This window comes from Varanus komodoensis, unplaced genomic scaffold (assembly GCF_004798865.1).
Source record: "Varanus komodoensis strain SLA01 unplaced genomic scaffold, ASM479886v1 scaffold17, whole genome shotgun sequence".
Taxonomy (NCBI): Eukaryota; Metazoa; Chordata; class Lepidosauria; order Squamata; family Varanidae; genus Varanus; species Varanus komodoensis.
In genome coordinates, this window is record NW_025335505.1 from 18,947,833 (window position 1) to 18,960,540 (window position 12,708).

Below are 12,708 nucleotides of genomic sequence, written 5' to 3' on the forward strand. Positions count from 1 at the left end.
TTTCAAACATTGTTTTTCTCAGCAAGCCTTGGAAAATAGTGGGCTATCTTCAATCCCAGTTTCAGCGAATACTGACTGTAATGAAAGTAAAACTCCTCCAAGTCAGGATGAAAATACAGATATTCAGAATCTCTCCAGTCATCAAGTTGACTCCAGCAATACAGAACAAGTGAAAGAACAAGAAAATCCAGAAAAAAATGAAAAGAAGGAGAAAAGGGTTCTGAAGAAAAAGTCCCCATTTTTACCTGGTAACACTGAAATTGCTCATTATATTAATAAATGAACAGTATTATTTACTATTCTTTCAAATTCATTGCCACCATCCCACAGAGTTTTCCTCTTTATTCACTAGAATGGAGGTTCTTTTGACAAGAAATGTTGGACTGGGTATATACTAGACTGTATCTTCCCACCTACCCTCTAGCTCTCCACTTTCTCTTGCCCCTTGAAGTTCTAGGCTTGGAATTACAGGATCTGTTCTAACCAGTTTTATTCTCTTTGAAAACCTGACAGAAAATGAACACAAAATAAAGAAGAAAGGTTAATTGAATGCAGTGTACTAGGAGGGAGCCTGCTTTGTTGCAGGGAAAAAAAAGGGAATCCCAATCAATCTTGCTCTTCTAATCAACCCCTTTTCTCATGCATAGAGATCCAATAAACAAACAAAGTTGTGTTTGGGCTCAGAGTCGCAGTCCTTTCGCAACCATTCATCATTCAGCCATAACTGCATGCCTGGTGATTGTATTAGTGTCATTACAGCTTTGCCTTTTTAATGTTGTAATATTAGTCTTTGAACTCTCGAGAGGACATGGAGAATCTATTCATGTTGACCATTTTTTAATTTCCATGAAACAGTGAAGTTATTTAAAAGAGCAACTACAGTGTTCTAGTACAGACTTTATTCATGTAATAATTTCTTAACCAGAAGAAGCACCTACTGGAATTTGCTGAAAGATAGGTTTAAAAGACATATTAGCTGCATTTCACAACCAGTATTTAGATTGCATTAGACAATCTCTTATTAAAGAGATGTGTTGAGGGCCATTAGACTTTGAACAAAAGATGTTATTGAACAAAAGATTTTCATTTTATTAAATGAAATCCATGGATTAGGCAGAATGGACTAATCCAATTCCCTGTTCCATTCCTGCTTAAAGCCATCCATGCCATATTTATTCACCAGTAACATATCTAGTATTTATAGATATGAATCATGGTCACCTTCAGTAAGTGCTTACAATATGGATAGAGAGACTGAAGTTGTAGAAGTGACTAGGTCAAACCTAGATACTAGCAAATGCTGCAATAACATTTTTTTGTTATTCAGCCATTGCGGGCAAGTCACATTTGACATGTAAAGTAGAAAATGACAAAACACATCAGCACAAACCACTAGTTGATGCAAAGAGGTAAATTCCCTATCTGCCATTTCTGTCATTTTCTTAGCCTTTTTTATCATTTTGTATTTTTCAGCGTAAAGTAATGAACTCAATTTAGCATGGAAAATGGATTATGGCAAACCAGATCTGTAGTCTTATACTATATGCAGAGGTGATCTGCAATATCTGATAACCAAGTAGAAGGAGAATTCAAAAATGTTTGAATTCAAAACATTTACTTCAACACACCTGAAATATACCCAAATTATGGTATCTCTTTAAACTATATGCACATTTTACTTGTGCAAGTAGCAGGCTGCATGTTTAGCCCTGTCAAAGTGCCTCCTGTGCTGCAAGCTTCTTGCTGATTCAGAACTGCACTGTCCAGGGTTCTAAATGGTGTGGGAGCATCTGAAAATATAGGATGGTTATGACAATAGTGAGAAGAGTGACCAACTTTGTATGTGGGGCTAAACACAAAGCTCTGCTGGCCCATTAGTCTCAAATAGCAATTTATGTAACATTGCTATTTTGCCTCCTTTCTGCCAAAACCACATCTGTATTTTTTTCAGTCTGATAAATTCATTCATTCATTCATTTGGAAAATTTGTATGCCATCCATCACAGTCGTCTCTGGACGGCTTACAACATTACTTCAAATGCTAAATAAAATAAATTAACTATTCCACAACTGAGCATAAAACTAATCTATTTAAAATAAATTAAATCTAATACAATTAAAATTACTTTATGTTAAAATATTGGTCAAATAAAAAGGTCTTGACCTGGCGCCGAAAAGCATATAATGACGGCGCCAGGCGGACCTCTCTAGGGAGCACATTCCATAGTCGGGGCGCCACCACAGAGAAAGTTCTTCTCCGAGTTCTCTGTCTCCTGACCTCTTTCAAAGATGGTTCCCGGAGGAGGGCCTCTGCTGCCAGTCTTAGGGGGCGGAAGGGCATATAGGGAAAAAGGCGTTCCTTTAGGTATCCTGGTCCCAAGCTGTTTAGGGCTTTATAGGTAATAACCAGCACCTTGAATTGAGCCCAGACTTCGGGAAGCCAATGGAGCTGATAGAGGACTGGAGTTATGTGAGAATACTGACCAGTCCCCAGCAGCATCCTGGCAGCTCTATTTTGCACCATAGAAGTATCTGGACTGTCTTCAAGGGCAGCCCCACGTAGAGTGCGTTACAGTAATCCAAGCGGGAAGTAACCAGTGCATGTGTCACTGTTGAAGGAAAGCGCTCCTCGCCAATGCCATCACCTGGACTTCCAGGGACAGCTCCGAGTCGAGGAGCACTCCTAAGCTGCAGACCCTGTCCTTTAGAGGGAGTGCAACCTCGTCCAGGGCAGGGCCCAAGTCACTTACCCAGAAACTCGAATCACCTACCAACAGGAACTCCATCTTATCTGGATTGAGCTTCAGTTTATTGGCCCTCATCCAGCCCATTACTTTGGCCAGGCACCAGTTCAGAACAGCCACTGTCTCGCCTGGATTAGTTGAAAAAAAGGTAGAGCTAGGTGTCATCAGCATACTGAAGACTTTGCAACCCAAACCTCCTGATGACCTCTCCTGGCGGTTTCATGTAGATGTTGAATAGCAAGGGGGACAAAATGAACCCCTGCGGAACTCCATGGCAGAGTTGCCATGGCACAGAGCCATAGTCCCCCAGCACCACCTTCTGGAATCGGCCATTGAGATAAGAGCGGAACCACCGCAGAGCAGTGCCTCCAACTCCCAATCCTGCTAGCCTATCCAGAAGGATACCATGGTCGATGTTATCGAAAGCCGCTGAGAGGTCCAGGAGAACCAACATAGACACAGTCCCCCTGTTTCTCTTCCTGCACAGGTCATCATACAGGGCAACCAAGGCAGATTCAGTACCGTAACTGAGTCTGAAACTGGACTGAAATGGGTCCAAATAATCAGTTTCATCCAAGAGTACTTGGAGTTGTTCCGCCACCACCTGCTCCAACACCTTGCCCAGAAACAGGATGTCGGCCACCGGTCTGTAATTGGCAGCCATCTTTGGATCCAGGGACGCCTTCTTTAGTACAGGCCTGATTACCGCCTCCTTTAAAGAAGTTCATGTGGACTTTTTCCCTCTTGTAGTCTTATCTGAAGTTCTTTGGGTTCTTTGTCAATAACTGCTTGCATCATGTTGCCCAACCATTTACCTTAGTTGCTTAGTATGTTTACAGTTGCCTTATATCATCGCACAAGTGAATCTTGCCTAGATGAAGGAGCCAGTTCACCGCTATGCTTGTGGTACCAGTTCATCACAGAACAGTAAAATGAATTCTGGGAAGAGTACTATTTGCACAGTACTCCCAAACCCTGAATTTTTCCCAAGTATTAGGGAATTCAAAGATTACTAACATGCCTATGTGAGCCCAATGGGCAAAACATGGAACACAAGTATCCTGTCAGAAATGTTGGAAGTTCTTAATGTCTCTTTATGTATGAGGATTGATACATGGATTAAATCCATATGGAACCTAGTGCTGGCATTCTGCAAGCCTGAAGTGTTCTCTGCCTTTTTCTCTTTGTGGGAGCCATCTTCATAAGACCATCATGATTTCATTGTTGTAAATTACTGTGTCACAGGAGAAGTTTGAGACAGAGTTTACTTGCAATTCTGATTACCAAATTGGGAAGCATTGAAGGTGCAGATTTCATCTCAAATATTATCATTTCTATTATCATTTGTTAATATTGTGATACATTTATTTGGGAAATATGACTATTACTTTAGTATTAATATGGCTGAGTTAGTGTGCTGAAGACATATTGCAAAATGTCTTCAGAGTGTCTTAGAATGTCTTAGAATTGACAATCTAATATTTTAACAATTCTGGCATAGAATCTGGGATGCAGTAAGTGCTCATTACTAATGAATTTTTATAGGGTTTGCTCAGAATGTTCCTAAAGATTGTAATCACAGTACAAATATAAGCATGCATTTACTAATTTAAATAGAAGCTCACTTTTATCCAGATCTATTTATTTTTCCTTCTGCATCACTTTAGCTTTGGGATTTGAGGTGGCTTGCAGTTAGTATTTTTTATCACAGTTGAGCTTCTGACTGTTTCTTTCAAGTTCCGGTTTGTCTAAAATTATATTTCAGGTTCCATACGTGAGGAGAATGGAATACGATGGCATATTTGTCCATACTGCTCAAAAGAATTTAAAAAACCCAGTGATCTAGTGCGACATATTCGCATTCACACTCATGAAAAGCCATTCAAATGCCCACAGTGTTTTCGAGCCTTTGCTGTGAAGAGTACTCTCACAGCACACATAAAGACACACACTGGCATTAAGGCTTTTAAGTGTCAGTACTGTATGAAGTGCTTTTCTACCTCAGGAAGCTTAAAAGTGCATATTCGTTTGCATACAGGTAGGTCCTCACAATTACAATACTTCTATTGAAAGAGCTTTCTTGGGAATAAGAAAATGTTAATGTAACTTATCATAGTACCTTTTACTTAGGCATTTCAGTTTGTTTTTAATGATTAAGCAAATGACAATTCAGTATTTTATTGCAGTTTGTCAGTAGCAGAAAAAGAAGTAACAACTGGGTGGGACTTCTAGTTTTAAGAAGTTTGGGAATGTTTGCTTCCACTTTGATTGTCCACAGCTTGCTATACCATATGAACCCAGAACTCTGGCTAATTTTAGTATTGATATTTTTTGAACCCCAGCCTTAGTAACTGTGATTTGAAGTTGACTTGTTAGAAACTAATCATACTTAAAACTAAACACAGTCTGCTTGGTTCTAATGACACAGCAGGCAGTATTAATGCAAAACAAGAATGGAAGCTTTAAAAAAACCCGCTATACTACATGGAAGGGAAAGAAAGCTATGGGGAGTGTGTGAGTTTTGGGACTCTCAGTCTGTTCAAGTCTCACTAAGCCTTGCTTTTTCACTTCTCAATAATAGTATGACATCTAAGTGGAGCTGGTGCATAATTCATCCTCGTGCAAAAAATAATTACACGTTAACAAGATTTTAATTAGATTTCTATAAGTTTTTCCAATATATTACTTTTTCATAATATAGAAATAGAACTGTAAGCTAATATCCTGATCCAGAGAATGAGAGCAACAGTTGGGAACATGCTTCTCTGTGTAGATATCTTTTTCAGGATTTTGGAACTGTAGGTTTAAATATGATGCACAACCAGATGTATATACAAATTGTGATGATAGCCAAGATGACTTTATTTTCAGATATGTATTAACATTTTGAGCCTGACTTATGTAACCAGTAAGAGTCAAAACAAGGAATAAAAGCAAAGGATACATACATTTTATTAACAAAGAAGTATATAAAACAAAGTGCGTATGATTTCAGTTTGTGTACAGATAGTGGTAAAATGTTTCTAAATTAGTTCAATAAATTCAGTTTGTTTATATACCCTTTTTGTCAAGCTTTTCAGATAATAAGAAGCATTAAAGAAACTTTTTTAAAAGTCCACTGTGTGTTTCTATAACCATGTGCTAATGTCCATATGCTGATACTGATTTATTTTATTTCATTTTAGGGATTAGACCTTTTGCTTGCCCACACTGTGATAAAAAGTTCCGAACATCAGGTCACAGAAAGACGCACATTGCATCTCACTTTAAACACACTGAACTAAGAAAGATGCGGCATCAACGTAAGCCTGCAAAAATTCGAATAGGGAAGACCAGTGTTCCGGTTCCTGATATTCCTTTGCAAGAGCCAATCCTCATCACAGATCTAGGTAAAGTGGATAGTTTGATTTTCCTTGTAAAGAATTCTGAATTGAACTATAATAAAAAAGAAAAGAAGATCAAGTGTCCAAACATATACTTAATGAAAAATTTAAAATTAATTTTGTTTTTCAGTATAATATTAGTTATTTTCTAATTAACTTGCTGCTTTTTTATAGCCCAGTCTGCTGAGTCCTTCAGTAAAGAAACATTTGGATAAGAAGCAATGCCTGTTGTGTGGTTGTTCATATCAAGCTCACTGCTATAACAGACTTCCTAACTGGGTTCCTACAGCATGACAATCCGTTGAGGGTAACTGGGTAACAGTGGGCTTTTTTTATTTGAATGGGAGTCCCAGACCATCTTATTTGTCTCTTGAGAAACCTATATGCTGGTCAAGAAGCAACAGTGAGAACTGGACACGGAACCACTGATTGGTTCAAAATTGAGAAAGGAGTTCCGCAAGGCTATATACTGTCGCCCTGCCTATTTAACTTATATGCAGAGCACATCATGAGAAAGGCGGGGCTAGATGAATCACCGGTTGGAATTAAGATTTCTGGGAGAAATCCCAACAACCGCAGATGATACCACTCTAATGGCAGAAAGTGAAGAGGAACTAAAGAGCCTCTTGATGCGGGTGAAGGAGGAGAGTGCAAAAGTTGGCTTGAAACTCAACATTAAGAAAACTAAGATCATGGCATCCAGTCCTATCACTTCCTGGTAAATAGATGGGGAAGAAATGGTGGTAGTGACAGATTTTATTTTCCTGGGCTCCAAGATCACCGCAGATGGGGACTGCAGCCCAGAAATTAAAAGACGCTTGCTCCTGGGGAGGAAAGCTATGGCAAATCTAGACAGCATACTAAAAAGCAGAGACATCACCCGGCCAACAAAAGTGTGTATAGTCAAGGCTATGGTTTTCCCAGTTGCAAAGTATGGCTGTGAAAGCTGGACCATAAGGAAGGCTGAGCACCGAAGGATTGAGGCCTTTGAATTGTGGTGCTGGAGGAGACTCCTGCGAGTCCCTTGGACCGCAAGGCGATCAAACCGGTCAGTCCTAGAGGAGATCAACCCTGACTGCTCTTTAGAAGGCCAGATAGTGAAGATGAAACTCAAATACTTTGGCCACCTAATGAGAAGGAAAGACTCCCTGGAGAAGAGCCTAATGCTGGGAACAATAGATGGCAAAAGAAGAAGGGGACGGCAGAGGATGAGGTGGCTAGATGGAGTCACTGAAGCAGTTGGTGTGAGCTTAAGTGGACTCCGGGAGATGATGGAAGACAGGAAGGCCTGGAGGAATGTTGTCTATGGGTCACGATGGGTCGAACACGCCTTTGCAGCTAACAACAACAAGAAGACCCCTTTCCATGTGATGGCTTATATTCTGATAGCAAGCTACCCCAACAACACATGCAATCAGAACCTGGGAATGGAATTTCATTGTGGATTGCTGAGATCTGCTAGTGACCCACTTATTGAGAACTACAGAAATCCCTGCCACTTTTCACAATTTTGCTGGCACTATTGCCAGTGACAGTCCCTCGACCAATGTTCAACCTGCACTTTAAAGTGACTGTCCCTATTTTTTCACTCTTTAAAAAAAATTATCCCAGAAAATTTCACAAATGTACAGTATTTTTTTAATTTTTTTAGTTAATAGTTTGGTAAGCCTTTCACAAGTGCACCCTTCTGGCTATTTGATCTTGCTCTGTCAATTGGCTTGTATGTTTCAGCTGTCAAAGGGCGTTGCAAAATGGAATAGGTAACGTATTTGAAATTTGTCTACAATTGCCAGAGACTAGTTGCTGAGCTGTCAGTTGAAAAGCAGTGAAAAGGGAAAAAAAGTGGCAAAAGTAGTGATGTGAGAGGGGTACAATCTCCCCCTCTTGTTCATGTGATCCTGACTCCAACTGTTGATCTGACACTTCTCAGTGCCCTCCTTTTCAATGCTTCCCTGAACTCCTGCTACTCCAGAAGGAGAGGCTGTGTTGTCCTCACATTATTACAGCTCTTTTTTAGAGCATTTACTGCTGAAGTTACTCTGTTGTCTGTGAAACTTCCAGAATAGCAGCCCATAATACATCTTTTTCTTCCTTTTTTCTTTCTCCTTAGGCCTTATCCAGCCAATCCCAAGGAATAGCCAGTTCTTCCAGAATTACTTCAATAATAATTTTGGGAATGAAGCGGACAGGCCATACAAATGTTATTACTGCCATAGAGCATATAAAAAGTCTTGCCATCTTAAGCAGCATATTCGGTAAATTATAAAGAAAAAGAGGATGTTTGTAAATGTTCGCACTGTTAAAGAACAGCATATAGTTCCTCCTTGGCCTTTCACCTTGGCCCTGCACTTGCCTTGCTTCAAACTTATCTGCAAACTTCCATTCCAGAAGCATACAACATTAGCCTTTAGGGCAGGAAAGACTGTACTGCAAGATGTTGTGTTGTTTCTTTTTCCTTGTCCAGAGGGCCACTGCTCCCCTCCCATTGCATGAAACCACATTAAATTTACCTAGCAACACACTTGTAGCTTTAGACCTGCAAACTGAAAATCAATGATGATTGAAAAATTCCTTGAAATTATTTTACCCATGAAGCCTTAGGAATGCAATGCTGCCAAAATGGCACCACCACATTTCTAGTCAAAACTGGATAATAGAGCAGGAAAAAACAGAATTTTCTTTTAAAAAATGAAAAGCAGCTGTTCCTTTTTTGCTGACAATTTAAGTAACAAATTTGGTGGCAAGGGATGCAAAAAGGTGTGTTTGGGATATGTATTCAGCCGAGGGCCAAGTGGCAGGCAGCACAGGGGCCAGTTTATTTTGTACCAACTTGCCCAACATGTCAAGACTGCTTCCTTCCTCAGGGGTTTCATGTGCTAAACAACTCCTTTGGGTATCTGTACCCATGCACCAAAAAAAGTATCAACGTCATGATATGCCACAGCTCTTTGTGGGTTATTTGTGATAAGGACACCATGTTGCAGTAGCGTTCAGCCACTGCCCAACAGGTAATAATAATATTTGCTAGATTTGCACTACATGACATCTTTCAAGTGGAGATTACATATCTCAAGTGGTGCCCACATGCACATGCGGTAGTATCCCTGTGTATTAAGTAGCACCATGGATAAGAACAGCTTTGCTGTACTGCAGCCCAGCAAGATAGTCCATTGTTAATCGTGCAGGTGAGACGTGATTAAAACTTGATTAAAAATGCTAGTTAAAAGTCTTTCCAAGCTCACTGCAAAAGCCATTCCTCTTAAACAGTTCCTTCAAACTTCCTTGCAGACCAAGTCAGTCACTTAATTGCATTTAAATATGTTGTGCTTCATTGCATGTAGACAGCTTGCAATTTAAATCTTCAAAATATATTAAATTGTTTTTCACATGAAATAAGATCCAACTTCATAGACAGGTGTCCCTATTCTAATTCTTTTTTCCCAGCCCAGGCTCAAGTAAAATATCCACACATCAAAGCACACAAAGGATACAGTGTTGCATTTTTGTTTCTGCAGTCAGTTTATTGTATATGAATAGCAGACTTTCCAAGTGCATATCCTTACATAGCAAAAAACAACTACATCTATGTACAAGAAGGTTTTAGCAGACCAAGGGAAACATGAAGGTTTGCAAAAGTACTCCCTCACAAAAAAAAAGTCCTATTAATTGGGGTGGGGAGCACAAACAAGCTCAATAAGAACTGAAAGTGTTTGGTGGGTATGGAATTCTGACGACTGGCAGAGCACATAGAAGAACATGACAGAGGATAGAATGGGATGATCTGTACCCTCAAAACTGTAACATTTTGTTGCAGGCCTCACTTCTGAGTGTGCAGTAAAATTTTGCACAATAAAGTTGGGGAGCAAACTTCGCGGAGACTAATCCCCTCCCTGTTACTGATAATTAATAACCCTGACAGTTCCAACCTAGTATGTATTTGTTTTCCCTTCTGTTACTCTTTGATTTTTATTTTATTTTATTCATTTTGAAGTTCACATACTGGCGAGAAACCATTCAAATGTTCCCAGTGTGGACGAGGTTTTGTGTCTGCTGGAGTGCTGAAAGCACATATTCGGACCCACACTGGATTAAAAGCTTTCAAGTGTCTTATATGCAATGGTGCATTCACAACTGGCGGGAGTCTGCGGAGACACATGGGCATCCATAATGACCTGCGACCATATATGTGCCCATATTGTCAAAAAACATTCAAAACCTCATTAAACTGCAAAAAACATATGAAAACGCATAGGTATGTATATATTAACATTTTAAAAGTCATGAAAAGATTTGGTACTTGAAGATATATTCATTCCAATTTTGACTGAGGAGAACCAGTATGGTATAATGTTTAAGAGTATGGGACTGTGACTCAGGAGATCTGGGTTCTAGTCCCTACTAAATGGAACTCACTGGGTGACTTGGAGCCTGTCACAGGTTCCCAGTCCAATTTACCTCACACAGTTGTTGTGATGATAGCATTGAGAGGAAGAGAAGAATTATGTGAGTTCTTTGAAAGGAAAAAGATGGGATATAAATATACATACATACATAGCCTTATTCTTGGGATTCTAAAGGATCTGACAATGGCTTTAAAGTCAGACTTTGGATGAGCAATTAGGTGCTCGTGTTACAACGATATGGGGAGTCAGATGTAACACTGCAAAAAATTTGCAGAAAATTAATGGGTAGATCAGTTTAAGAAAGAAAAAACCTGAGAAAAGTTCGGGCTGCAGTCCTTTAAGCTCTCCTACATTTTAAACTTCAAGAACCCTGATTGAAATGACTTCTAGACTAACTCTGATTGAATCTTGATTGAAATGACTTCTAGCTAGTGGCTGAATGGGCATGATGTTATAGAATGCCCATGAACATTCTGACTGCTAAAGTGTCTTCACGCTGGACAAACATAATAGGCTTGTCAGTATCTTGTGGCTGTATATTGCAAGATTAGAATGAATAATGGTGAACAGGTTTTCTTCAGGAAAGCTTGCCTGTCAGTATTGATCTTCTCACTGCAAAATATCAGGGTTTGCCAGAGCATAGAATGAAAATCATTGTGTTGTGGAGTTAAATTGCTTCCATGAAAAAATATTGCTGCAATAGAGATTGTGTGCTGTTAATGGAATAGAGTGCAAAGCAATGTGAAAGACAGCACTTTCATAGCTCTGTTCAGTGGGTAGGTGTTGTGCAAGTGTGTGCCTGTGAATGGAGAGAAACAATATATATAATGTTGTTTGAATGGTACTTTTTGAAACTAGTACTTGCTGTGTGGTTAAAGAAAAAAATATTACTAACAAAAATCATTTCCAAGAACAGTAGTGGTTCTGTACTGCTCAGTCAATAAAGATGAAATATTATTCTTATTATGGTGTGACATCAGAATGTTTCTTCCTGCCCTTCTGTTACTAAAATCTAGATATGTAGATATTGCAAAATACTGCATAATTTCATTGCTGTATTTCTTTTTTAGTCATTGTTTTGTAAGTTATAGTCTGTTAAAAAATTGGTGTAGCTGAAGAATTTAGGAAGTAACTTCATGTAAAAAAGCTGTTTTAATTATCCTGAAGATTTTAGAGATGCACAACACAGCAACAAAATTGTTCCTAGCATCATCTCATGTCTTGATAGTGCAAGAGACATTTCTTCCTCCTCTTTCAGGTATGAGCTTGCACAGCAGTTGCAACAGCAGCAGCAGCAAGCTGCTTCAATTGATGATACAACAGTAGATCAACAGAGCATTCATGTTTCTACTCAGATGCAAGTGGAGATTGAAAGTGAAGAGCTGCAGCAAACTGAGTCAGTCACAACAGATCAGGAAGCGATTTTAGACTTAGACCAGCAGCAGGTTGTAGACACAGAGGAAACGGGACTGAGGCCACAGTTGACTGATCAGCCATTAAGTCAAGATGAAGGTAAATCTTCAAATCTTCCAGTATATAACATTGGATCCAGACTTAAGCTAGTCTTGCCTTACTTCAAATAGAATGTTATGACTAACTTGCCCTATTGTATTTATTTATTTATTTATTTATTTAAACCATTGTTATGCCGCCCCATTCGCAAAAAGCCTCGGGGCAGCTTACAAAAATAATAAACAAACATAAATAAACAGTTTATACAATTAGAGTTAAAAAACTGGAAACATCTCAGCATGTACATAAAAACCCCATAAATACAATTCATAAATTAACAATTAAAATAACTTTTAAATAAAAAGGTCTTGGCCTGGTGCCGAAAAACAAATAACGGTGGTGCCAGGCGGACCTCTCTGGGGAGCGCATTCCATAGGTGGGTGCCACTGCAGAGAAGGCCCTCCTCTGGGTACTCACCCTCCTAATATCTTTCACGGAGGGTTCCCAGAAAAGTGCCTCTGCTGCTGATCTCAAGGGGCAGGAGGGCATATGGACGCAAGCGTTCCTTTAGATAACCAGGTCCCAAGCCGTTGAGGGCTTTATAGGTGATAACCGACACCTTGAATTGGGCCCGGACTTCAATGGGGAGTCAGTGAAGCTGACGGAGAACTGGGGTTATATGAGAACAACACCCAATCCCCGTCAGCAACCTGGCAGCTCTGTTTT

The 12,708-nt window shown here is 39.5% G+C and overlaps 1 protein-coding gene across 9 annotated transcripts in view; it reads left to right on the forward strand.

Moving 5' to 3' along the window:
* Window positions 1-12,708, forward strand: part of ZNF236 (zinc finger protein 236) — a 74,105-nt gene that overhangs the window by 26,253 nt on the left and 35,144 nt on the right. For all 9 annotated transcript variants that reach the window (XM_044426349.1, XM_044426355.1, XM_044426356.1 and 6 more), the window contains 6 exons: window positions 23-248; window positions 4,510-4,782; window positions 5,930-6,133; window positions 8,238-8,382; window positions 10,119-10,379; window positions 11,789-12,042. In XM_044426349.1, the coding sequence (XP_044282284.1) occupies window positions 23-248; window positions 4,510-4,782; window positions 5,930-6,133; window positions 8,238-8,382; window positions 10,119-10,379; window positions 11,789-12,042 (1,363 nt within the window). The remainder of the gene's footprint in view (window positions 1-22; window positions 249-4,509; window positions 4,783-5,929; window positions 6,134-8,237; window positions 8,383-10,118; window positions 10,380-11,788; window positions 12,043-12,708) is intronic.